Source organism: Misgurnus anguillicaudatus, chromosome 2, assembly GCF_027580225.2.
Source record: "Misgurnus anguillicaudatus chromosome 2, ASM2758022v2, whole genome shotgun sequence".
Classification (NCBI taxonomy): Eukaryota; Metazoa; Chordata; class Actinopteri; order Cypriniformes; family Cobitidae; genus Misgurnus; species Misgurnus anguillicaudatus.
Window position 1 is genome coordinate 30,265,120 of NC_073338.2, and position 27,776 is coordinate 30,292,895.

The 27,776-nt window shown below is 36.5% G+C and overlaps 1 protein-coding gene across 4 annotated transcripts in view; it reads right to left on the reverse strand.

Annotated features, from left to right (window-relative positions):
• Positions 1–27,266, reverse strand: part of arhgef4 (Rho guanine nucleotide exchange factor (GEF) 4) — a 92,922-nt gene extending 65,656 nt beyond the window's left edge. For 2 of the 4 annotated variants that reach the window (XM_073853257.1, XM_073876495.1), the window contains exons 1-2: positions 26,640–27,266; positions 24,984–25,013 (exon numbers count right to left, since the gene is read on the reverse strand). In XM_073853257.1, coding sequence (XP_073709358.1) covers positions 24,984–25,013; positions 26,640–26,819 — 210 coding nt within the window. In that variant the 5' untranslated portion in view covers positions 26,820–27,266. Of the gene's footprint in view, positions 1–18,531; positions 18,702–24,983; positions 25,014–26,639 lie in introns of those variants that run through there. The other 2 variants (XM_073853254.1, XM_073853256.1) reach the window with 2 other exon arrangements.
• Between the last annotated feature and the right edge of the window lie 510 nt (positions 27,267–27,776).

Here is a 27,776-nt window from a genome sequence, read left to right on the forward strand (position 1 = left end):
ACCTGTAGTGTTTTGATTTATATTTTGACGTTCAAATTTCATATTGATTTTCATTTATATATATATATTTTTTTATGAAACATTTTAAGTTGAATTTACATTTTAAGTAACATTTTTATTGAGTTATCCTGACATTATAATGTTGATAATTACATAAAATTAGATATTTAAGTTGAAGTTACACACAATATTTTGTTAGTATGTTTAAAACATTATTTAAGTTGTAGTAACTCAATGTAATTATCTGAAAAACTTTTTTTAAGGTTTCAGGTTCCCAGCATGCTTTGCACTTCATAAATGTAGAAATATGATGTTATTTTATGCATTTCTAATTAAGATGAAAACATGCTTACAGTATTAATGTTTAATTTTCTGTACTTTTGGTATTTAAAGGGTTTTTGTTATGTTGTTGATTTTTAAAAGGTAACTGCGATTGAGCAGAAGAGTACAGCATTTACTTAAGTTGAGAACAGACTCACAGCGCATTATCTTACATGCTGTTTCAATCAGAAGGCATTTTGTGTAAACCAGTGTCCACGATTGATTGAATTAATGTGAAAATGAAATTAAATGAAAAACATAATTTTAGAAAAGTCTAAAAAGAACATTTTTTTTGTTTTTAACACAATTTTCTAAGTATATACAACTTAATAAGTTTGTTGGTTGAACTTAATTTTAGAAGTTGTTGTTGCAAACTATATAAATTCTGAGGACACATACTGATTTAAATAAAGTCTCTTGGCAGGTACGCTGAGAGATGAGAATGGGCACACTGGTGCTATTGAATGTGTTTATTATGATAGTGGTTAAAAGGGGTGGTAGAAAACATTTGTGGTGAGGTTTATCCTGGAGTCCAGGGGAGGACTCCAGAGTTAACCAGATGCATTATTGTAAGAGATGATTAATAACAGACAGGTCAAATGAGGTAAAACAGCCTTTCTCCTTTTAAAAAAAAGACGAAGGTAGATTTAAATGTGAAGTTTGCACCAGTACCATCACCCAATAAAATTGAAAAAAAATTGGAAGGTTTACCAAGCACAAAATAGTTGCTGAGCTTTTTTCTGTTTTGGTTTCAATTAATGCTCTTGAGTGAACTGGGAAAACAGCTTTGCATTGTGAAAGTCAGAGAATGTCAATCTAGTTGATCCAACTCTTATTTCACTCTTATAACAGATGTGTTAAAAACAACACATTAGTATTGATTCTTGATTCAGATTCCACCCATCTCTGTGTTATTATTGAACCAACACATTTGTGTTACTTTTAACGTAACTTGTGTTTTATTTTAACACAAAATGACACATAATGTGTTAAAAGCTTAACATAAAAAGATGTGTAAAAAATTAACACATGCTTTCTAAGTGGGTTCAGAGATGTAAGTAAAACCCGGTTTACCAAGGACCTTTAAAAGAACTAGAACTACTGGATGGGAAAAAACACATATAGGAAATATAGGTAGCACAAGTCATACCAGTGTACCAAATGATATCAAATATTATTTTGCAAGCAATAGAGAGTCTGTTAAATCATGTCAATGAAAAGCTGTGTGAATAGCATCCTAGCGTGCTAATATATGTTATAATCAAAATTCACATTTCTCTTACCAAGGATCAGTTTTTGCAATACAGCCAATGAGTTCTTAACACAGGGTGCCCTCTGCTGTATGTTTACAGAAGTACAATATGGTGGAAACATCAAAAACTCCCACTAGATACTCTGAAATATGAAGTTTGTATTATTATTCAGACATATACCAGAAGTAATAAAAAAGAGTAATACAAATGTTATTATCTTAAAACAACAGGTGCTAAATAGCACTAAAAGGGGTTCTTGGCTTGTAATCATAGAGGACATTTGTAGTGCTATATAGCACCAATGAAGCACTTATGAAGAACCATACGGGGGTCATATAGCACCACTATAGCACCATATATGGTTCTACAGAGCACAATATGGTTCTACACCAATGCTACACAGGCACTTCATTGGTGCTATATGGCACTTAAAATGGTTCCTCTATGATTACGAGCCAAGAACCACTTTAAGTGCTATTTAGCACCGTTTGTTTTTAAAGTGTAGATGATATTATCCAAAGTAACTTACAGGCTTTACGTTTTTATCTATATGTCTGCATCCCGGGAATCAAAGCTACAACTTTTGCACTACTAACAACACAACGCTCTACCAAACCATGAGTGTGTCAGATAGAAGCAGTTTATCTTTTCAGGATCACTGTGTATTTAATGCAGAATTGGGGGAATCCTGGTGCTGGAGGGCCACTGTCCAGCAGTGTTCCAACCCTAATTAAACGCACCTGAAAAAAGTCTGCAGAATTATTTGGAAATGAAATTCAGTTGTGTTTGTTTAGGATTAAAGCAGGACAGTGCCCTCCAGGATCAGGATTCCACAGCCATGATTTAAGGGTTTGGCGAGATGCCATAAGTTCCAGAAAACATTACAATATTTGCTTGAAGGTGGAAATAGATGAAAAATGGCTAAAAATTAGATATTTATTTATTATTAAGTTAAAGACTGACAAGTTTAGCACTATAACCAGACTATACAAATACATCATAGCAACAGTAATCAAATCTTTAAGACTTTTTGCTTTCTTACATTCTTAGCTATACCCTTACAAAGGATCTTACAAAGAACGTTCATTGTGTTCTTTCCACACATTTTAGGTGCTTTTTCACACAGTCTACTGTGACCACAAATCACAGTCTGCTGCCCACAACAACAACCAATTCAACCAAACTCCTCAAGCTCGTCGCCTGTCTCTCTGCCTGGAGGTTCCCTGGGCGACGACAGCCTCCCTTAGGGCAATTCAGTGTGTCAACTCTCACTGGGAGGTAGACGGTCAGACCATTTGGTGAAGAACCAGCAACTCTACTAACCAGTACCTCTCTCTCTCCCTCTCTCTCTCTCTTTCTCTCTAATTTAGTTTGACACTGTTTAGTCGGAGGTCTTTGCTGAATGAGGCCATTGTGAAGAAAGAAATTGAATGACAGTCGTGAACGAAAGCCTCCACTCACCGATTTCTCGCGCATCAACAGATGAAGATTTCCACAGCATGAGTGAGACGGCGTGACTCTGTCACCATGCTTTGTGTGGTCTGTTGAGAGGCTTATGATATTCTGATAATGAATATGAACTCTATCAAAAGGCTTTTACTGTGGGTGGGAAGGCAGTATGCCGAGAAGCAACACAAAACGCATTATAATTACAAAGAGCCCTCGACTATCCCACAGATCACTCACAGTGCCCTCTCATCATGATTTTGACAACTCAGCATGGTCATAGATATTATAAAGAGGCACTCACGAAAACACACCACGTATTGAAATGTATACAACAACCCGTGCGTATGCTTTTCAAACGGAAGCTAAATGTGAAAGGTCAAGATTTAAATAAAAAATACAGGAGTGGCATTTAGCCTTTTTAGGAAATTAACATGTGAAAAATGAACTGACAATTGGAACAGTTTCCTGAGGGGGGTGGTTCTTCGAACAAACCGTATGAGAAATTAAAACTATTTTACACAATGCAAAAGCGACACCAGCAGATAAATCCTAAAGTTTGCATGATGAGGGAATAAATAAAAAACAGGCAAGTCACCTTTGTGACTGACTGATTAGCATGTTAATGCAACAATAATTGTTCAATAAATTGGTTGTTTCGTAAACAACACCTGTCACCTGTTCACATAATATCACACAAAATCTTAAGGACGGTTTCATCGGAAGCACGTGCGACGATGCGATACACGTCTGGTCCGAACTTTACTTCCGGTTCAGTTTTTTTTTCTTTTTTCAGTTGCTAAACTGAACTCTTGAACAAATACCTCGTCGAAAATAACAAATGTTTTGGTTTTCCTATGTAATCTATGTGTTGTTTATTTTGCTTATTATATAAATATACTATGTTTAAAGTACTTTGTTGTTATTTATTCTTACCGGAGTTTACCGGAAGTTACGTGTTCACCACGAAAGCCGCTTGTTTATGTTGTTACTGCTGAAACCGTCTAGCATAAAAGTCTTTAAAGGATTAGTCCATTTTCTTAAAAAAAATCCAGATAATTTATTCACCACCATGTCATCCAAAATGTTGAAATTCAGTCAAGAAGAAATAATTTTTTTTGAAGAAAACATTCCAGGATTTTTCTCATTTTAATGGACTTTAATGGACCCCAACACTTAACACTTAACTCAACACTTAACAGTTTTTTTCAACAGAGTTTCAAAGGACTCTAAACGATCTCAAACAAAGCATAAGGGTCTTATCTAGTGAAACCATTCTGATTTTTGGCAAGAAAAAAAAATATGATGCATTTACTATAAAAATGCATTTAAATATAAAAAATATTAAATATAAAAAATATTTAAACCACAACTTCTCGTCTATCTCCGGTCCTGTGATGCGCCAGCGCGACCTCACGTAATTGCGTATAATGACATAGAAAGGTCACGTGTTACATATATGAAACGCATATTTGCGGACCATTTTAAACAATAAACTGACACAAAGACATTGATTAGAATCATTCCACATACAACAACGTCGGAACGGTCCTCTTTCTCCACAATTGTAAACACTAGGGCGTAGTTTCGATACGTCATCCGTGACCTCTTGACGTGATGACGTATTGCGTGAGGTTGCGCTTCACAGGACAGAGATAGACGAGAAGTTGTGGTTTAAAAGTGCATATTTTTTATTTTTCTTGTCAAAAATGACAATGGTTTTTCTAGATAAGACCCTTATGTCTTGTTTGGGATCGTTTAGAGTCCTTTGAAACTCTGTTGAAAAAAACTGTTAAGTGTTGAATTAAAGATGCAATTTGTAAGATATTTGCAGTAAAATGTCCAAAAACCACTAGGCCAGTGTTATATATTTTGTCCAGCTGATTACTATCAATATCTGTAATGTTTTCAACTACTTGTAAATCGTGAGAAAATTTCTATTCAAAACATTGACACGGGGCAGTGCAGTCTCCTGTCAATGACGTTAATATCCATGTGACCCTTTGTCACTGCCTTTACTGACGTAAAAACCACATGACAACAGTGGTCGAGTTCGAAAAAATAAAATGGCGTGCAAGGAAGCGACTGGAGCACAAATTTAGTGTAAATAAATGCATATTTTCACGTTTTGCACCTTTTGATTGCATTTTTAGCGAGAAATTAGTATTGTAGTTTTCAAATATGTGATTAGTTATCACAAAGGCACTCTCTGTTTATATTTCAAACACGCTGCCTTTGAAGTGCGTCTGAAAGTCTTTCTCTGAGCTGCCTTCATGCCTCCGAAGTCATTTCCTCATGAGTTTTCGGATGCAGCCAGTGTCGTGGACAAATGCGGAACTATGCGATAGCGCCTGTCGGGCTACGCGCTTGATTATGGATTTATGGATTAATCTTTACCGTCTGTCGCTGGTTGTGTAGGCAAAGACAGTTCCCGTAAGCGTACGGGCCAACCAAACGACCCAAGAAGAGTTTGGAACAAAACGAGAGAAAGAATGAGGATTTGGTGTTGCATTATCTGGATGGAGAAAGCTTTGCGACAACATTTAACTAGACAGAGATTGTAATCCTGCTTGTGTTTTACGCGATGGGTGAGATGTTTTGATTCGTAACCCTTCAAAAAACGTATGCTATTATATTGATCACAACATTAGTGTGTAGACTGTAATCAGCGCGTCTTCCCGCGGACGATATGCACATCAAGAGGTATTGTACAGCAATATAAATGGTTATTTTTAGACACTTCACAATAAGATTTGTACTGTCAATACATTATGTGAAAAATTATTGTAGATTGTAAGTTGAAAACTTAATTCTGTGCTGTGTTAACCATCGAATTTGGACCTAATACTGTAACATCTATGACTAACAATTTCGTTTTGAACATCACATATAAACTTACATGATGAAATAAACGATGTCATCAAACGCAACATTTATTAGACTTGATTACTTTATCCGTCAACGTGATTTCTCGTTCGCGTCTGATTGATTGCCATCAGCAGTTGAGTTAAAAACTACAAATCCCATAATTCCACGCTGCTTCAGAGCGTCATTAAACAACGTCATTGTTATTGATTTGATCTGGCACCATCTAGAGGCGCAGATAATACAAATTGCATCTTTGGGGTGTTGGGGTCCATTAAAATCAATTAAAATGAGAAAAATCCTGGAATGTTTTCCTCCAAAAACGTAATTTCTTCTCGACTGAACAAAGAAAGACATTTGGATGACATGGTGGTGAGTAAATTATATGGATTTTTTTAAGAAAATGGACTTATCCTTTAAGCAGTTTACCTATGTAAATGTTTTAGAACAAAATAAGTTTCCTGTAAACTTCATGAACTCACACGAAGGTTCAAGTTATGTAATTCGAGAAGAAAACCTGCTAGCCATTGTAAAAGACAATATGAGCCCCATGAGGATACAGGGTCATGAAACCCTGACACAACAAGCATGTTTAACATGACCCTTAGACCCTTTTGTAGGGCACCTGAAAGGACTGGCAACATGTCTTTCATTTTGTTCTTCTTTTTAAATCAAAACAACTTGTTTTGTAGTTAAAAAAAAGTTGTTTTGTTCTATCTCAGAGGCATTCAGGCTTTACTTGAGCCCCACCAAAACCAATGTTATGTCTATGCCTCAATGCAATTACTGTTATCTTTCGATTTTAAGCAGCCAGTGTTTACAAATGTTGAATTAAGCACCAAATTGCACATAGTGATTAAAATCAGCATGCCATTGAACAAATTTTTACTGAATTAAGTTTTTACCAATCTTTATATCGACTCAAAACCACCCTACTCACATACAGTATAAGCTTACAAGATTACTTTCGACTGTAATATAGATTCAGTCTTAATGGACTTGAAAACAGAGCAGTTAGCTTTTCTCAAGCTACTGTAAGGGAAAACCACTTACAGACATTGTAACGCTCCAGCACTATATTGAGCTTGACCGTAAGCATGACAAAGTATTACTGGCAAACTTAGTGATTATAAAATACACTGACATAAATAATAGGCTTGGACCTGACAGGGTTATCAGGGCCCCAACATGACATGAAGGAATCTTGTATTACACTGAAAGGGTTTGTACTGCTTAAATATATATTTAAATATAATATACATAAACATGTGGTGATCATTGGTAAATGTAGAGACAATAATAAGGAATATAAATGTGTCCAAGACCAATTTATATTCCTCCGCAACAATTTTCAATCATTGTTTAAGCCCTCAATGAACTAACATTTAAAAAAAAGATTGTTGGAAGGGACATAATTGACTGTGACACTCAAGATGGCTACCAGGTAAGCAGTTTTTATTTTTTCTCTCCAGATTAAAGTTAAAATTTTGTTTGTAATAGTACCTATACAACTTTTAAGTTCTCATTACTGAAACATGAGTTTGTAAATGCATATATTTAATGTAATATCATGTTGTGGTAATGATAATTTTTAATAATGATAATCTAAAACAAATGTAAATAATTCTATACGAAATATGTTTTTTAATAAAATAATAACTTACATTTTTTTCTAAGGTATAAAATAAAAAATAAAAATATGGACAAGAACTAGTGATTTCTACATTTATACTGATTTGTATCATTGTCACTATGTGAAATTTGTCATTATTAAAATAAGCAATAATTAAACCCCCCAACCCAACATCATTGGGGTGAAAACAGTTTCTACTACAACATACAAAGAGAATCATGCAAATTCGTAGTTAAAAATTACTGTAATATTGTGTTGGATGAAACTGGCAGAGCAATGTGGGAAAGTGGTCAACAACAACATTGAATTTTATTGGTCATTATACATAAATTGACTAAATGACATCATACAAAACAAATTTTGTTGTTTTTTCCACATTTAAGGGGAAATTTTTCATTACCGCAATGTGTCCATGAGTGGATTTGGGTTCTTTGACATGGAAATATTCATAATTAAAAAAATCTAAAAAATAAAAAGCTTCAGTGCATTTTATACTATAAACATTTACAGTTAAAAAAAAACATGTGGTATTTGGTGATCATTGGTAAATGTAAAGACAATAATAAGGAATATAAATGTGTCCAAGACCACTTTTCTCATCCTCCGCAACAATTTTTAATCATTGTTTAAGCCCTCAAGAAACTAACATTTTCAAAAAATAAGTGTTGGAAGGGACATAATTGACTGTGACACTAAAGATGGCTACCAGGTAAGCAGTTCTTATTTTTTCTCTCCAGATAAAAGTTACAATTTTGTTTGTCATGGTACTTAGACAACTTTTTAGTTCTCATTACCGAAACACAACTTTGTAAATGCAAATATTTAATGTAATATCATGTTGCGGTAATGATAATATTTAGATAATGATAATCTAAAAAATTTAAATAATTCGATAAATTCAAATAATTCAAATAGTGGTTATAGTAAGTTCAGATCTTAATCTGTTGTGCAAAAAAAATTGGCTTTGAGGGCTTTTTAAAAATTCTGATGCTGGACACCTTCTTAATCTGGATTTTGTGAGAATCACCTGCCATATGTTTGCATTTAGTACAAAAAAAATACTACTTACATTTTTCTAATGTATAAAATAAAAAAATTACTTAAGAACTAGTGATTTTTACATTTATACTAATTTGTATATATTGTCACAATGTGAAATTTGCCATTTTTAAAATAAGCAATAATGAAACCCCCCAACCCAACATCATTGGAGCGAAAACAGATTGTACTAAAACATACAAATGAGAATCATGCAAATTCATAGTTACGAATTACTGTAATATTGTGTTGGATGAAACTGGCAGAGCAATGTGGGAAAGTGGTCAACAACAACATTGGATTTTCATTTTAGCGGTCATTATACATAAATTGACCAATCAGAATAAAGTTTCCAGAGAGCCATCTATAATAAGTTAAGCCAAGGGAGCTGTCTAATTGAAAAAAGTGCTTACTGACAGATATTGAGCTCTGGATTTGCAGAGTCTCCGTTTCTGAGGGACGTCAGCACCCAGACTATAACCCAACCCATGATAGCAGAACCTCCCAGGACATGGAGCGTGAGAAAGGATCAGGAACAATGCAACACACTGCCCATGGCAACTTAAGCACACACGCAATTAAGTTGTTGGTGCATATTACACAGTGCTGTCCAGGCAACAGTGACTTGTTCAGCATTTGAGGGTCAAATCAAAGGCCTCCAATGGAGTGCTCTTCTCAGGGGAACTTCCATTCTTCCCACCTTTAGAGGACAAACTCTTACCGCTTCCAGTTTTTTGATTATCACTACCAACTGTTTGAAGAAGAAAATGCCATTTGGTCTTCAGCGTCTCTACTGTAGAGCTTGTGAAATCACAACATTTTTGGCACAGATACATCACTTACCATAAAAGGCTTTTTTGGAAGATAAGCAGTAAGCTTTCAATTATTTGACAGTCAAACACATTACACTTACAGATCTTGCTTATTTTAAGCTAGTGATCCAAAATGCTTTCTGGAAAAACAGAGCAAACTAATTTGTTGAGCTGGGTCCATGAAATTCTTCACATTGAGATCCTGAGAAGTCTGAGAAAGACATCCATATTGTAAGAGAAAGCATTCATATTGTAGGGACAAAAACTGCTCATCCAGACACATCTGCAGTACACGAAATATGGTCAAAATATGTATCCCACTATCACTGGGGTGGTACCCTTTCAAAAAGTACAGCTTTGTAGCCTACCTAAATAGTTCATAGTAGTACCTCAGAAGTACATATTAGTATCTCAAAGGTACATATTAGTGATGCACCGATGTTATCGGCCGCCGATATTTATCGGCCGATTTTTGATGAATTTGAAACCATCAGCATGTCTGCAATAGCACGAGAGAGGCTGATACCGATTGTTTCTTAATTAACTGCATAAAGAAATCCATTATATGTAAAAATGAGTTAATGTTGTTAATAAAATAAATGCTGAATAGCAAAAACCACCTTGGAAGGTTGTCATGCTGTCTTATTATAGCCTGGTGCAACCAGACTCTCGTACATTCATTTCATTTGTACAGAGAGTCTGGCCACGCTCCATTGAAAAGCGTTACTTCCGTTAAGGAGGGTCCTTTGTTGAAGTTTAAAACTACTGGATCTGCCCAGAGTCACTCTGAATCTGCCATAACCAATCGCTAACGTTTGGTCGTGACGTATGTCACTCAGTCTGGCGCATGACCTCAACGTCTGCGTTCTTAGCCACTCCCCGCTGTTCGCTGATTGGACCTGCAGATTTTTGCCGCAGAAAACGAAACTCTGCAGAGCAGTCCCAGACGTTCTTCTGAAGCGAAATGAAAATTAAGCGGAAGAACGTAGGAGGGCGGAGCCAGGCTAGTCTTATTATATTTGTTTTAGCTTAATTTCTGCCTCTCTTATTATGTTGGGCAATTGAATGTTAATTAGATCCAATTCATGTTCAGTAAAAATAATTTAATGCAGAAATAAACTAGCTAATAGACCAACTGTATAGTATTGTATACAAGTGTTTAATATCGGCATTGGCCAGAAGTTGTCTGTTTAAATCGGTATCGGCCCAAAAAAATCCTATCGGTGCATCAATAGTACATATGGTACCAAATATATACATTTGTATCTGTACAGTTGTAAAGGGTACTGCTCCAGTGATAGTCACAGATGGGGTACATTTTTTTAACAGTGTATGTTTCTTCTGCTTTGTCTCACATTTCATAATATAAAGCCCTTCAGAGTTATATAAGACCTGATCAACTTTGCTTTGGTGATAATGACCTGCTAACTGTATTAGACGTTTACCATGATAAACAGATATTAATCATTACTACAACATGCATTTTTCAGGTCTTAGTTTTACAGCACTGATTAATTTCTTGATCAGATCAGCCCAAGTGCTGTTCCTAGTTTAAGAATGTTAGGAATGTGGCAAAGTGATGTATCTGTTTTGTGTATAAGTTTCAAAGAGGACTCACATAGACACACAGAAAACTAAGCACATACAGTACTGATGTTACATGTCATATGAGACAGTAAATGCATCATGTAAACACCTCACAGCAAGACATACACTCACGCATGTGTGCAACATGACCTGTGCATTACATAAGACTCAAATTGTCCATGTTTACATTACTCTGGTCCAAACATAGGCCTGGATTCTTATTTGGGTCTTACATTTGTTTTGTTGTATTTCATTTGCTGTAAGATGTGACTGTTAGGAATACCATATTGAGCTATTGCTCTGAGCGAATGGAAACATAACAAACAAACGATGATTAAAAGGCACAAGTGTTTAAATCCCTCCTCCTGAGAGAACCGAGCACCACACAATGCACTAAACCCTCACAGACTATGAAGGTAAAAATGCATTATAATTCATCAACGTGGTAAAATCAAATAATCAATCTATCACTTGCTTAAAAACCTATATATACCTATATAATATCTCTTAGAAACAACGTTTCCTAAAAGTTTTTTTTATCGAGCTGTGGTTCCATAACAAACGGTGCTAAATAGCACTAAAAGTGGTTCGTTGCTCGTAATCATAGAGGAACCCTTTTAAGTGCCATACTGTATAGCACCAATGAAGTACCTGTGTAGCACCTGTGTAGTACCATAGTGGTATGTAGAACCATATGTAGTGCTATAGTGGTGCTATATGGCCCCTGTATGGTTCTTCATAGGTGCTTCACCGGTGCTATATAGCACTAAAAATGGTTCCTCTACGATTACGAGCAAAGAACCCCGTTTAGTGCTATTTAGCACCGTTTGTTTTTAGAGTGTACGAAGCCCGCCTGGTCACCCCTTGGGGAAAAAAACCAACACCTGCAAATCCGTGATCACGGTTGATTGCACTTCCAAAACACACAGGCACACAACTGTCCACATTGTTGAAGGGATGATCACAATGATGGACCAAGCAGCAGGTGCATGAGGAATCAATGCTCTGTGGAATCCTGCAGGAGTATTGGGAAACTTCCATACTTGTTCACTTCTAGGCAATGGGAATACCATACATAAGTCGTTTGATGTGCCGCTGTTCACTTTGTCCTTAACCCCTTAACCATGCCCTTCTTTTACCCCTTTCATTGGAAAACCCCATCTAAAAATATAACTCATCAGCTCCACTGGCCAGGGTTCTAGCCCAAGACAAATGTCTGCCAAACGTCCAATACCTGACAGAACAAAAACTATCCAAAAACACACATTGAGTTCAGCCAGAACCAAGGGACCCCAACCAGAACAAAGGAGGTGAGAGTGAAATCAGATCCTTTATCAACTTGTTCCCATACAGAGGAGAAGCTCTGAAGATCAGTTTGCATTGCTGGCACTATGCCATCACACAGTTTAAATAAATCAGCTTTGCTCTGAAAGAAACAAAGAGGAGAAAGAAAATGGAGTATCTGTTTCACAAACCCATAAGCCAACAACACCTGCACTAACTGAATAACAAGTGCGATTCTTTAAAACAAATTAAGTTCTCAGTGAGCTGTATGAGGTATCTGAAGCTGATAAAGACGTGTTCTTGCATGCTTTTGGTTTTTTTATTGTCCGTTGGTATACAGTATGTGGTAAGCTCTGCATGATGTGACTGCGTCACAGGAAGGCAAAGGTACGGGAAGTCGGGCATGACTTGTTGAAAGCTTGGCGTTTTATTGGCTTCGCCATTGTTGTGATTGCAGGAGTGTTATAAAGTGGCTTGAAAATACAATTGAAAATTATTTATACAATGTCAGTATTGTGCAATATGTGATTTTGACTGTCAGATTGTTATAAGACACAGGATGGGCTTTCTAGAAAATATGCATGTCAGTTACCAGGACCCAAGCAAAAACAGGAAAGAGCTGTGCAAATAATCATTACATACATTTTCCAAAACTGGCTAAGGAGGTTAGCAAGAGAGGTAGTGCGTGTGATCAGGGGAAAGATTGGTCATGGGCAGGCCAAGACAATTTTTTTTCACATTTTTAAAGGAAACTCTACAAATGTATTCAAATATGGTAAGATGTTATGGCGCTTTTCCATTACATAGTACGGCCTGGTACGGCTCACTTTTGAGGGGTTATTCACTGTGTACAGTACCTAGTACCTGATTTTTTTCTCAGCTGAGGTTCCACACGAGCCATACAAAACTAAAACGTGACACGTAAACATTGTAGATCACTGACTGGTCAGCGAGAATCGTCACTACCAGCGTCATTGCAAGATTAACTTACCCTTATGTGCTGTCAAGCAAATCAAGTGATGTCGTCATCTGTGCTTTGTTGTACAAGTTCCTAAACTCCTTTTTAGTGGTGAAAAAACATCAACATGCTGAGAATCAAGAACACCATTCCATTGATATGCTCCATTGCTCCTGTGTTGTGTGTTTGTTTGTATCGCATTTGCAAAGATGTCACAGCAGTAACTGTAACGACTATAATCTATAATCCCACCCAAGTGGTACTAAACTGCTGTGAAAAAGCAAAACGAGCCAAAGTAAAGCAAGTCAAGCTGAGCCAAGTGGTGCTGAGCATAGTCGTACAACGTAATGTAAAAGCGACTTAAGAGTATTGAAATCTTATTGCTAATTACATTGTCAAATTGGGCAAATATTTGGTACTATGATGGGTTCCAAATTTAAAGTTTGGTGAACTTTGACCTATGCACATGAAGGCGTGTGAGATGCTCAATATGTCTCATCATGACCTTCTCAGGTGGAAGATAACGTATCGCACAATCCTATTTTATATAAAATAAAAAACAATCCTAACGATGCAAGCACGTTGGAATCTAAATCAGTTGCTCCGCCACAAGAGTAGCTGAAATTGAAGACAGTGCGCTAAGGTGAGCTGACCCAAACCAAACCAAATCTCTTTCTCTCTCAACAGGTATTGTTTCGGACTTATGAAAACTTGTAACTTGGTATAAGCACTACTTTTAGAGTTGCCAAGTCCGCTTATAATACGCGACTTTGGGCTTCTTATTTTGGCAAGTCGCGTTAAAAAATCACGGGTTGCGGGTTGCGTTTTTTTGGGCTTATTTAAAAAATTAGGTTGCTTGTTAGGAACGCTGTTTTCTTTACATTTATGGTTGTCGTTTTCTTAATATCCAATGCATTGATGTCTGCTCACAGTTAATATAAGTGCTGTGGCGTAATTCGTAAATACATCCCACCGAATCCGCCCCCTTCTCCCCCTTATTGGAGAAAAGTCACGTTGACCGTGCAGGCAGCGCGGGCTCGCGAGAGGGAACTCCGCAAAACTGTAATTTAAAACTAACGTTAGCCTGTTATGATAGACAAGATGAAACAGCTTAGAAGATGATGGACAGTGTAATGGATGGACTTCTTTTGTAAGGTAAATATGTAATTTTACAATGTTTTTGTGATGTATGAATGCATATGTAATATATAAAACAAGTAGTCTTATACCAATACTAAAAGTAGATACATATGGAACATAATCTACAGCTCCTATTACTATTCTTGTCTTTTCCTTCTTGTTTATCCTTTTCTAATAAATGAAAGGTTTCAGTTTAGCCTAATATGTTGCAGGCTCATTGATTGGTAATAAATAATACATTATAATGCTGAAACTAAATAAAATTATAATATTGGGCTTGTTTTGGGCTTGTTTTTGAAGCTGCAGTTGCTTATTTGTCTCCCGAGAGTTGGCAACTGTGACTACTTTTATTATTGCCTCCCTATGACAAATCACTTGCTTGTTTCCTTATCTTTGTAAGTCGCTTTGAATAAAAGCGTCTGCTAAATACCTAAATGTAAAATGCAAAATTACAGACTTTTCCTTTATGCCAAAAATAATTGATTAGGGTATTATGTAAGGATCACATTCCATGAAGATATTTTGTAAATTTACTACCGTAAATTTTTGTGAGTGTTTGCAGTTGCTAAGGACTTTATTTGAACTTTAAATTTGATTTTGTTGCACCTTCAGATTCCTGATTTTCAAATAGTTGTAAAATGGACCAAATGTAAAAGTTAAAGCTAAATTAAAATAAAAGTCTCATCAATCAAGGAAATGAGAATTTTAAACACATTGAAGCTGGTTCTGAATACTGGAAGGTGTTTTGGCATCTTAATCTGGAAGCCACTGTGTTTTTGTTAGATACAGTATGCTCTGATGATGACACTGTGTTACGAAATGTTTTGACACATTGGAATGACGCATGAAACATAGCTACAATTTATATACTTCCATAAATGATCTTTTAGACTCTACAGACGTAGGATGCAGGCCAATAAACAGAATGAGAATGAAAAACGGGATGCATAAAAACATTTAAGAGTACTGTAGCTCCCAGCAATGTCTGAAAACATTCCCTCATTTGGTCAAGATTTTGGTCATACTTTGTGGTTAGTGCTATGGTTAAAGGCTTTGGACCTGCTAAGGTCAATAAAGTCAGTAAAGTCTGGAATAAAGGTAATAAAAAATGAAGGTAGGGATAACCAACGACTAATAACAACGTAAGAAACTTCTGGTCTAAAACATAAAGTGCTGCTCTGCCGTTTGCATAGTATAACGACTGCCAATGAAAACGTGTGGGTCAAGGCACCCTGAAAAGATCGCGTAACTCCAGACAGGAAGCAGCTACACTTTAAGCACAGGAGGAAAGCCAAGGAAATTACTTAAATTCTTCACATAAAACCACATTCTGCACAGACTTGCACCACTATTTACTTTTTGAGATTATTTAGTTGTAGTAGACCTTATTTTAGGGCTTATTAATAAAAACCGTACTCCAATTATATACAGAACAACTAAGAGCACATAACCTAGAAAAAGAGCAATCCAGCGGTCCTTGTTTCCCATCCATGACACTAACACCAGAGCTAAAGCTCAAAGAAGGTTTGGCTGTTGCTCCAGGCTTGTGGTCAGGATGCAGGTCTCAAAGGAGGAGCAAGCTCGAGAGAGCCAATCATCTTTTTCAGCTTTCTGTACCCACAAATGGACAACTAGCCTCTGGCAAAGTCATGTTCTTGGTATTCTATGTGTGCCATCGAACAACGAACCAACATTGACCAAAACAATTTTAGCATACTGTAGAAGCTAAAATATTTTTGCTTCATATCCTGGAAGGGAAAGCATCCACCCTGCAATTTAAAGACATGGAGAATTTGGGAAGGATCGTGAATATGGACAATATTTACTGTTCACTATTTAACTCCAATTTCAAAAGGAGCTTTATTCCCCTGGGAAAACAGTTGACAGCTGGAAACCAAAGGACAGAAGCTTTTGTGAGTAAACTCATACAGAGCCTGATGGGCTGTTACTGTAAATCCAAGGGCTGAATAGCTGAATATCTAACAGGCAATAGAGGATATCACCATAAATTTCCAAAGTTCTGTTCCACATGACATTAAAACAACAACACGGCTTGTTTGTTATTGTGAACCCGGGTTACGGCACATTTGTAATTGGCTATGTGCATAAAATGGAAAGAAAAATGATATCAATGATAAGAACAACAAACAGCTGATGGGCACCAGCAGCAGCTGCAGAATGCTACACTACCTGACAAAGCGATATTTCTATCAGCATGAACAGATTTTTCCAGCTGTTCATTCTACTGTACAGTAGTTATATCCCAGAGTAGAGGTGAAGACAACAATGGTGAGAGTTGTTATGTATTAGAGATTATGACTAAAAGCATCACCATTTAAACATGTCGTTCAACCCTTTACGTAGGTGTTTAATATAGCATCTGCGGCTCACATCAGATTACTCGACTAAGAAGCTCCATCAGGATCCCAGCAGGACATAAAAAGGAGCAAATAAAAAAATGCTTCATCCAACGGTATGTTCACACGGGGCGTAAGCGTTAATGCTTCCCATTCACTTTTAATGGGTGACGGCATGCGTTGCCGAACTGAATTGTGGATCTGTCTGCGCCGCATCATTGCCGTTGCTTGCGGCAAAAGTTGAACATTTCTCAACTTTTCAAGCGGCAACGCGTGCGTCAGCCAATCAGATCCCCTTATGCAAATAACCCAGGCAGAATCAGCCAATTACGTTTATGGAAGACCGGAGCATGTGTTGCGGCCACTGTGATTGGCTGTTGGCCACGCTTCAGACTACCCAGTCTCACAAAATGATGTACCTATAGTCACGTGAGTTTTTGATTATTTTTCGTGATACTGTCACAAATTTCCGCGTTTTTTCGTGATCGTATCACGAATTTTTGTTTGTGTGTCATTGTCACGTATTGTTTACTCAACTGTTTTACCTAATTTCTTACCATTTTCGCTTCGGTTTAGGGTTAGATTTGGTGTTTGCGTTAGGATGTCACTTTAAGTATTGGTTAATACTATTTTTTCAGATTCATTTTTTTATATTTTCTACATTTTAAACCATTGTGGCCTGGCATTAGGGTTAGAGTTGGGTTTGGGTAAGGATGTCATTTTATGTAAATCTAACCCTAAACCGAAGCGAAAATGGTAAGAAATTAGGAAAAACAGTTGAGTAACCAATAAGTGACAATGACAAATAAACAGAAATTCGTGATACGATCACTAAAAAATGCGGAAATTCGTGACAGTATCACGAAAAACAATAAAAAAATTACGTGACTATAGACGGTTTCAGCAGTAACAACATAAACAAGCGGCTGTTGTGGTCTGCACGTAACTTCCGGTAAACTCCGCTAAGAATAAATAACAACAAAGTTTTTTAAACGTAGTTTATTTATATAACAAGCAAAAAACAACACATAAATTACCTAGGAAACCAAAACATTTGTTATTTTCGACGAGGCATTTGTTCAAGAGATCAGTTTAGCAACTAGTCAGACCATTAAAAAAACCTGAAGTAAAGTTCGGATCCAGACGTGTATCGCGTTAGCGCACATGCGTCCGATAAAACGGTCTTTAGGTACGTAATTTCATGTGACTGGGCTGCTTTAGACAAGCCTTCCATCAAGCGTTAACGCTTTCGTCCCGTGTGAATGTAGAGTAATAGGAAATTTGGGAAAGCATGAACCTCCAAACACAGCACCACAGAACTACTAAGAAACGCACATGACTCGCTCAACTGTACACAATTCACATACACAAAGTGAGTTCACAGGGTCAATAATAAGTGATGTACTGAGTCATAAAATTCCAGTGAGCTCTACAGGCTTCACATCCAAACAATGTAATGTTGCCATGTGTAATAATCCCTTCGATATGAAATACATTTACAGTATATATTATTAAAATCTTAAATCCACAATGCTGGTGAACGCGGCTGCAATTACATTACACCAAAAAGGTTAAAGAAAATACCAAAATCATTCCCAAGCCATCAATGTGACACAAAACACAAACTGCCTACTACATTACAGCATGGTGTAAAATAACATGGCTGAACAAAGCACAACATGCTCGACTCCCTATACAGGTGTCTGTAGTTGGAACACAATGCGTCTTTAAAAAGTAAACAAACCAGACTGCAAAAACTGTGTTCTCATTGCGCCCCTAAAGAGAACTGATTCCTAATTGTCAACTCTTAAAATTTAATGTAGGTAGTCATCCATACCTGTGCCATGTGTCTCTGTTGTCACAGCCTCTAACAGTCACTTTTCTCATAGAGCTGATCTGAGCTCAGCCAGAACGGTTGCCAGATTCCATTCATTGCCTTGACTGCTGCTTAAGCACCAAGACTTAAACTGCACTCTGCAGGCTCACACAGGGACACGAAAACAAAGAAGAAAGCCCATCCCAGCACAGAGAGTGACAGAGAGAGGAATAAACCGAATAAGAGAAAGGGCCAGTCAGAACAGCCTGATGGCTTTAAGAAATTGTGGTTTTTTTGAATAAAGAGAGAGCGCAAGAGCCAATCAGAGAGGAGACGGCTCCTCCTCCCTATTGCCTGGAGGATGCTAATAATTTCACAGTGAGGTCTGACAGGTAACGTCGGTCTTTTTATTTTCGGTACGGTGAGTTTGTACAGTATGGTTGCGTGTTTTTGAGAGATCCAACGTTTTAAAGAAATGCGGGACAGGTGAACAATGGAGGAAGGAATTCTTTCAAGTGAATTGGATTCTATGTCACTTGTAATAGCTCAATTATTTTGAGCAATTGTGAGAGGAAGGAAGCAAATTACCAAATAAAAATATAGCAAACTGTTAAGGATACAACAAAGTCTTCACTATCATCACTACTGTAACGTCTGCTGGCAAACTGTATATTCCACCTGAGCAGGTTTTAGTGTTTTGAGGCGAATTCTGGCACACCTCATGAAGCCCTTCGCCCGCGGCAACCACCGCCAAAGAAGAAGAGTGTGCGTGAGAAGTTGTTTCATCCAATAGGCGGGAAATGAAAAGAAAAGCAAGCACTTCCAGACTTCTTTGTTTAGGGCATAACGAATACCCTTGAATAAAAGTCTCTCTCTCTCTCTCTCTCTCTCTCTCTCTCTCTCTCTCTCTCTCTCTCTCTCTCTCTTGCTTACCTAGCATGAAGCATGCATTTTTTAGCTAAATACTAACATTACAGTCCTAATGAATGCAGCCATCAAGTAAAAGGCTATTGTTCAAATCAGACATGTGACTTTTATTACCACGGGTGATTAAAATCAGTTATTCAGGGTTGGGCGGGATGAGGGGGAGCGAGCACAGAGGGAAGTTGTCAATCTGAAGCTGAAAGAGGTCACAATGTGAGTAGGGTGGTACATGATAATGAGGAACTGTTTCTGATGCCTGACTGATTAACAGACCACGTAAAACGCAACAAAACGCTGAATTTCAACTGTACAGACAAAACACAGTCATTCCAGCTAATCTTCAGACCAAAGATCTGACAACCACACTGCCGACAGTCAGCGTCTCTTTTCCGCATTAAGCTGTTTTGTTTCCAGTACTGTTTAACCCATGTACTGTATAGTGCAAAGCATTGTCTAAAGTTGTCCAAAAAGAGTAATTATGCAGCTTACTAACTGCAAAAATCCACCAAAAAAAACCTAACCAGGATGAAGTTTACCCTGGCAACCCGCAACTATCATCCTCTCACCACAGGAAAGCTCACCGCAGCCAATGCAACAGTCTAAAGCTGGCTCTGGGGTTTAGCGCTGGGTCAGGAAAGTTGTGAAGGGGTTATTCTTGGTCTACAAACAGAAGTTGGAACAGGGTGATAGCAGGATTTTAGAAGATAAGAGAGCTAATGTGGGAGTTTATGACTGTGATGTAGTATTATTTGAATGTTTGTGGTGTATTTGGCATTATAAGTCATGCTCTGCCTGTAAGGCTCAGCCCTTCAAAGCATACTTCAGAGGAGCATGTGACCAAAATCCAAGAATACGTCTTCAGGCCTTGATGAATACAATGGTATGCCATGTGAAGCATGTAAATGCTTTATAATTCATAGACTATATATAAACACAGTTTTGTAGCTCACACACGGCAAGCTGTGCAGAAAGAACCATTAACACATACATACATTTACTTATTGTATAATATAGATTTATTGTGTACATATATAAATAGTTTTGTAGTTTGTACGCTGCAAACTCTAAAGACAGAACTATTAATATCTACCTTTACAAATATACAAAGTTATACCCTGGAGCAAAATTTTAATCTTTAACATGTAAATATGAAAGTTTTTATACAGTATATTCAGAACAATCTTGATCACCCTGATTTGTGAGAGTCATCACAGGTTTAACGCCCTGTGAAAAATTCAAGTGACACAGCTAGGTTTATAATTGTAAAAATGTACAGGCTGAGACATGAAGACAAAGATTAGGGCTCAGCAGTGTAAAAGCATGAAGTTCTACCAGTACTACATCTTTTTAACAAAATTCTCCTCATGTGTCTGCTTTTTATCTTTACTGTAGAGATAAAAATGATTACTTGTTATTAAATGATAACTTTATCATGTAATTTAAAACAATATTTCATTTTGTACAGCACTAATACTAAATTATCGATTCAAAGAAATAAATCACTCATAATGATTAATATTTTAAGCTTATTTAGCTAATCTGAAGTGTTAACATGCAAATCCAAGAAATACAAGTTATCAACATGCCACCATGTTTTAATGTAACGCTAGGATCTTCAAAGAAGTCATATACACATGCATGAGGGTGAGTATATTATGAGAGTATTTTCATTTTTTGGGTGAACTAATCCTTTGATTTATGTGATAAAATAAACAGCAGCAGTATTGGCTTCTACCTTCATCTTCTGCAGAAGACAATAATACCTTTTCACACACAGATTACAGAAAAGACACGGAAAATGTGTCCGGTTTATTTATCTTTTGAGAGTTCATTTTATTTCTGATTCGATCATGAAGTGATCCGTGACATGTTTAACAAGAAGGCACACTGACATTTTTATGGGAAATTTGTGGGATCAATGTGCTGAAAGTTTTTTTTTTAATGGTACAATCTAAAAAATGCTGGCTTAGCGTTGGGTCAAAAATGGCTGGGTTATTTTTAACCCATAATGTGTAAATATTGGACAGAACACGTGTTGGGTTAAAAATGACACCGTGACCATGCTGGGTTAAAAATTACCCAATGTTGGGTCAATTTTAACCCAGCGGTGTGTTCTGTCAAATAGCTTAAAATAATCTTTAGAGTGCAGCAGTTGGGTTATATTAACCCAGAAAATGTTTATATTTAACCCGCCCAAAAAGTGAACTTTCACTTTTGTCAATTTTACTTAATCCTTTCATGTTGTGATTACTTTAAAAAAAAGTCAATTTAACAATGTGAACTTAATTTAATTTCGTTTATTCAACAAAAAAGTGTCTGACAAATTACTTTACTTAAATTATTTGTTCAGCCAACATTACATTGTTGCATAAAAGTAACAGATTAATAAAACCAAAACAAACTTGCATCTCATTGGCTGAGGATTTTTCAGTGTATTATGTGTAATTGTTGTTCTGGCACCTTCTTGCAGAAGTGTAGCACCATTAGATAGTTACCTGAGGAATAAGTGGCCAAATATGAAACAATAAACTTATAGACGGTTTCATTGGACGCACGTGCGGTGACGCGATTACGCGTCTGGTCGGATTTTGTTGTTATTTATCTAGCTATTTATCTGTTATTTATTTAGCTATCTAGCGGAGTTTACCGGAATTTACATGTGTTCCACGAAAGCCGCTTGTTTAAGTTGTTACTGCTGAAATCATATATAGTTTAGAACAGAACTAAACAAACAAACGGTTTGAAATGTAACATTGAATTTCAAATATGTTTGTGATATGTTTGATAAACTGTAATTAAAACTCATCTATATGATGAGTTGTATTGGGCAGCAGCACTCTGATTGATTGATTCGGTGTTATGGACTTATTGAAGGGGGTGGAGTTTATAAAATGGCATTATTGCATTTTTATCATTATTAATTAAATTTTTCAATTAACTCAATTGTTGTTTGTTGACTCTACTAAGGTTTGTTAAGTTTACTTAAACTTCTTTTTTTAATATGAACAAAATTATTGTTTGTTGAGATTACTTAAACAAATTGCGTGGAACCTGTTGACATAATATTTTTAATTAAACCCAACATTTCATATTTTGTGAGTGAACAATGGGTTAAAACAAGCCAGCATTTTGGGTTGAAACAACCCAGCATAGGTTAAATTACAACCCAACAAGCTGGGCTCGTCACTTGTTGACCCAATGCTGAGTAGAAATAACCCAATATTTTTTAGAGTGAAATGTAGGTTCAGTTAACAAAAAGAGAAACCTACATAAAACGTCATCTTAACTCTGTTCAAATAAAGCTTGTGAGAGGAGAGCAAAATAAACTTTCTGTGAGTTTAGCAGTTCAGTAGGAAAAAGAGGAAAGAGGCACAAATCAACCATATCAAGAGTTCTGCATGACACTAGCCTATACTGGAGAATGGCACAATAGAAACCATCACTCAAAAGGGTTAAACAGAGTATGGCACTCAAAAGAGCAATACAATATAATAGTGGCACACTGAAGAAGGATTTTATGGTCAAATTGAATCATTTTTAACCCAAATTCAAAGTGATATGCATTGCAAAACTAAGGAGACAAACTGTTCAATCACATGGGAGGAAGTTTTATCAGGACAAAAATATGAACAGAGTCAAATTAACAATATTGTGGCTCAAAAGGGAAAAAAATAATATGTGACGATGGCCACGTCACAGCTCCAATCAATGTCATGAAGGATTTGTGACACTATATTTCATTATACAGTTAACCTGACAAACTTGAACAACAGCAAATCTATGTATAAGCTTCCTATGGTATTACAAAACACTAGCTGAAGAAAAGGTGGCTATACTGTACAAAAAATGTCAAATGTGCTTTCATTTAATGTTAATTTTGCATATTTCTGCTTTTAAAAAAATACTGCAAGGTACTAAGAGGCTTATTAATTTTGCATTGCATAGACAAAACTTTCTTTTGCTGTCAATATGATGCAAGATGCTTGTAATCATGGCTATAAATCCATGGGTCAAAAAAACAAGTAAGGGCAGATCTCTCTAATTCTGTAAACATAAATAATAATAATTTATGTATGTGTGTTAGTGATTCTAATGGGAAATTATTGCAATTCTTGGTTGTGTGGAAAACATGCCTTGATCAGTATACATTTTTTCTGTTTAAGTTCTCAGATAAACTCAAACTGATGGTTACACTGACAGACAAAGATACTTAAAGCCATTTTATAGTAAATACTATACATTTAAGACATAAACCAAACTTTCTAAAAGGATGGAAATATAGAGAAAATTTTCAGCTATATCGCCCAGGCTTATAGCCCAAGCTTGACTGAATTGCATAATTTGCTTTACTGCTTAAGAAATTAATTGCAATGCTAATAAAATGACTGTATCAACTTAATTGTACACTTACTATTAAGCAAGCACGATTATGCAACAAACTTAGGTAACATTTCAATAAAACAATCTGATATGACAGTAAGCAAGCAATTTAACCAACTACTTGTTTAAGTATTTAAGGAATAATTATCCCATTTATTCAGAGGGAACACTGCTGAAAATTCCATAGAGCAAAACCAACATCATCATGGCCTGTTCATACCTGATCTGAGCAAACCAACTCACTGCAAATCTTCATTCAGTGTGTGGTGTCATGGGAGTGCATCAGACATATGCAAACTCTGAGCTGCAGAGGACAGCTCTGATCTCTGTGCATTGCACAACTCCTTAGCAACATCCAACAAGTTAAGGCATAACCGTGAAAGGGAGGAAGCAAGATAAGCTGTTGGCAGTCGACATCAGCAGTCGACAAGTACAGTATGTGCTCATTGACCGTGGATGTTTGCACCTCAATGGTGATTACATCAAAGTGGTTGAAAGATGCAGTTTGATGTAGGATTAAATTCAAATGAATGAGTTCTGGCATTAAAGTGAAAGAAATGACAGACTAAAGAGAACCATGGATAATACATAAAAGCCTGTATCTTCATTATAGGCATCTTTGATTTGTTTCAGGCACATTTCTCCAAAATAAAAATAAAAACTTTTTTGCAGCATGGAATTACAAATTTGTCCTTAAAAATCTTACCAAATCATTTAAAACAATAAAAATTTGTCAGATTTTGCATTACACATTTATTAATGAATTTTCATATTTTCATTGGAATTTGTTAATGAACTAGTTAATGTATAGTTTTCATTATTCAAACATAGCTGGTAGCTTATAGATTGCTAGAGCAATATTTTTGGATAATTTTGGATCAAAAATTCAAATCAGTTTTATGATTATGGTTAAGTCAAGCACATTCCATTATAAAAAAGAAATGCAAATTTTTGATCAGACAGTGAAAGTATATTACATAATAGATTGCATGCTAAAGTATATCAGTGCATCAGTGTTTATTAAATTACTAAATAAATGCAATAAACTACTAAATTATGGTAATGGTTTAGTCCATTGTGGATAGTTTGGAAACGTATGTTTATTATGCAAGATTACAGTTGTACAGTTTGTAAAAAAAGGTTTTACTAAAAGGAATAACTAATCTTACCTGGGGTAGAACTGGGGATGGTCTGAATCTCTAGAAATAAACAAAAAGGAAAACATACATGTTTCAATGTGTGTCCTGAATTGATGTACCAACAGTCAAAAAAGCAAGACAGGCATTACAGCAAACTGCTGACACTAAAGCAAACCACAGTGTATAAGTAAGGCATATAAAAACAATTAGACACATTGCTGTGTATAATTAGGGTTTGGTAAAACAAGATTTTCCAAACATAGCCTACACCTATTAGGGCTTCTTTGGAAGTAATAAAAGAAAAACAAAAATAAAGTTTATACTGCATTTAAAGTAATGTTGCAAGGTAAAGATCAAAGAGAAAAATATGAATAAAATCCATGTGTTAAAAGCTACCGTTTTAGAGCAATTTCTGTTCAGTCATAAACGCCTTAACAAATACAAGTCTTTGTTTGATCTACCAGCCATCCATATGGTTTTCTAGCATGTGAAAAAGTCCTGCTGAGCTTAAGAGTCTGTGGGCAATTCTTGAACCAATAAAAACAATTAAAAACTGCTCAAGGTTGTGCTGTGACTTTTAGGGTTTGACCTCTGACCGAAAGCAGCTGGGTCTAGTTCACTAGCTTTATTCAAAGGTAACAGATATAGAAATCCAAATGCATTGGAAAACCACAAAGGATCTTGGAATATCCAAAGGAAATAAGTCTACTAAATAATAGTCATAGAAAGTGCAATCTTTTATTCCCTAAGTCATCCAACTTGTTACTTTTGTTTGAGCAAGTTTTGAGATGACTTGTGTGGAATAAAAGACGCTAAACCCGAGATAGACTCCTAACAGATTATAAACAATAAGAGACTCCTTTGATTTTCAGGTGCCATATTCATGAAGGCCTGAAGTGGCAGCAGTTCAAAGGCTGGTGGAGGGGATACCACGTGGACGTAGCCTGCCATTCATCACAGATATAGCCCTGAGAAAAACCCCACTGTTGAGGTCCAAGGATTGCATTGCTTCTGTTATTTCATGGGTGAATAAGGAGACTGTAAAAAATAGGTCTAACCTAACTAAAAAAAAGTCTTAATAAGGAGAACAACAGTGATAAATAAGTGTAAAAAATCTGATAAAAATATATATTATTTTTTGTGAGCTGTCTGTTTTATCCATGCATTTGCATGGACTGTAATGCTTGTCATTAAATAAAAAGACTGAATAATATCTGATAAGCTATGGTATACTGCAAGTAAAAGTCTTTTAGTGGGCAATGTGGTAATGATGTCACATTATCTTTTGTTATACCATATTATTACTGGAGTAAAATAAAAAAAGGTGTGAAGGGGAAGTCCAAAACAGAAGCTCAGATGCCCTTGGAAAGCAGGTGAAGGGGGTGACTGCATGTCATTAAATGTTTTTTCATTTGTTGTGAACAAGACCATGCTATTAATATACGATTACAAACGCATTGAAACATTTTCTAAAAATGAGTATAGCCAGGCCTTCAATGTGCAGGAAGCCTATTAATAATTCAAGAGAATGGTGAGAGTATAAATAATTGTTAGCTTAGCCTATGCCAATATACTGACTGTAGGTATGTTGTTCATAAAGCATACAATAATTAATTATGTTGAATATGCATAAAATATATAACCAACATTAACTCTACTTGCACAACACACCACAAGATATCTTACCTGGCACAACTTTACTATAGTCCAACAAAATATGTACGCGGAGAGTGAAAACTTTGCCCTCATGTATCGCTCCGGTAAGCAGGCGAGATGCATCTGCACCTCATCCACTCCTCCATCTTCACGAGGCTCCAGTTCACAGCTCCGCGTTCCCGCGGCGTTATCTGCTTGTCCTTCTTCCATACTGACACGTTTTTACCAACGTATGAAAACTCTATCAGTTTACTTCATGATGGTTAGTCTCCACAGTTGTACGGTCACACATGCTGTTGTTGACCAGTACTGATATTTTTAGTCAAGTTCCCCCCTCGGACAGTGTTGCGAAGCGCAAGTGAATCATGCCAAAGGCAGTCCTTAAAAATATGTGAGCACTTCACTCAGGCTGACAGTTTTTACGACTGTCAATAATTCACACATACTCAACGAAACGCGCTTTTAAGTTAACTTGAATTTGAAGCGACGGTTCATAACAGGGTTAAAGTCTCTCTGGTATGGTATAACAAGTTCCCGCATCCCACGTTGTCATACGGTAACCGTCAGATCCAACCGCTCCATATACTGTAAACGAGTGACGAGACGCGCCAAACCACAACGCTCACTTCAGAACCGAGGTGGAGCGTGTGCTGTCCGTCAACAATGCACTGCAAGATCGCGACGCGTCTGTCAGAGCGGCGGACGCAATCCTGACGTCCACATTCAACCGGCCAATCAAATACTGTGTTATGCGACGCGAGGAACTACTGTAAAACGCGTATAACGCCATCAATTAACTCGCACAGGATAGAGAGCTTGACGTTAAGTGTGAGATTAACGAAGTGAACTGCACTTTGAGCACAATATTTACCGTAAAAGGTATCAATACAGTATTTTTCTTTTAACAGGGGGCCATGACACACTTGGGGCATCAATAAACTTAAAAGAGGGCCACAAGATGATTTAAAATAAGACAAAGCATCACAATAGGCTACAGTCAAACAAATAAATGAAGATATGTCTTAGTGTTTGGTTGTTTTGTAACAAAAATACACCAGGAAAGATCAGGAATATTTCTAGATCTAATATTTTATTGGATAGATAGGCGTATTTAAATATTCTGGCTTTCAATGGGGGACTTTTAAGTCATAAAGATTGATAAAGCAC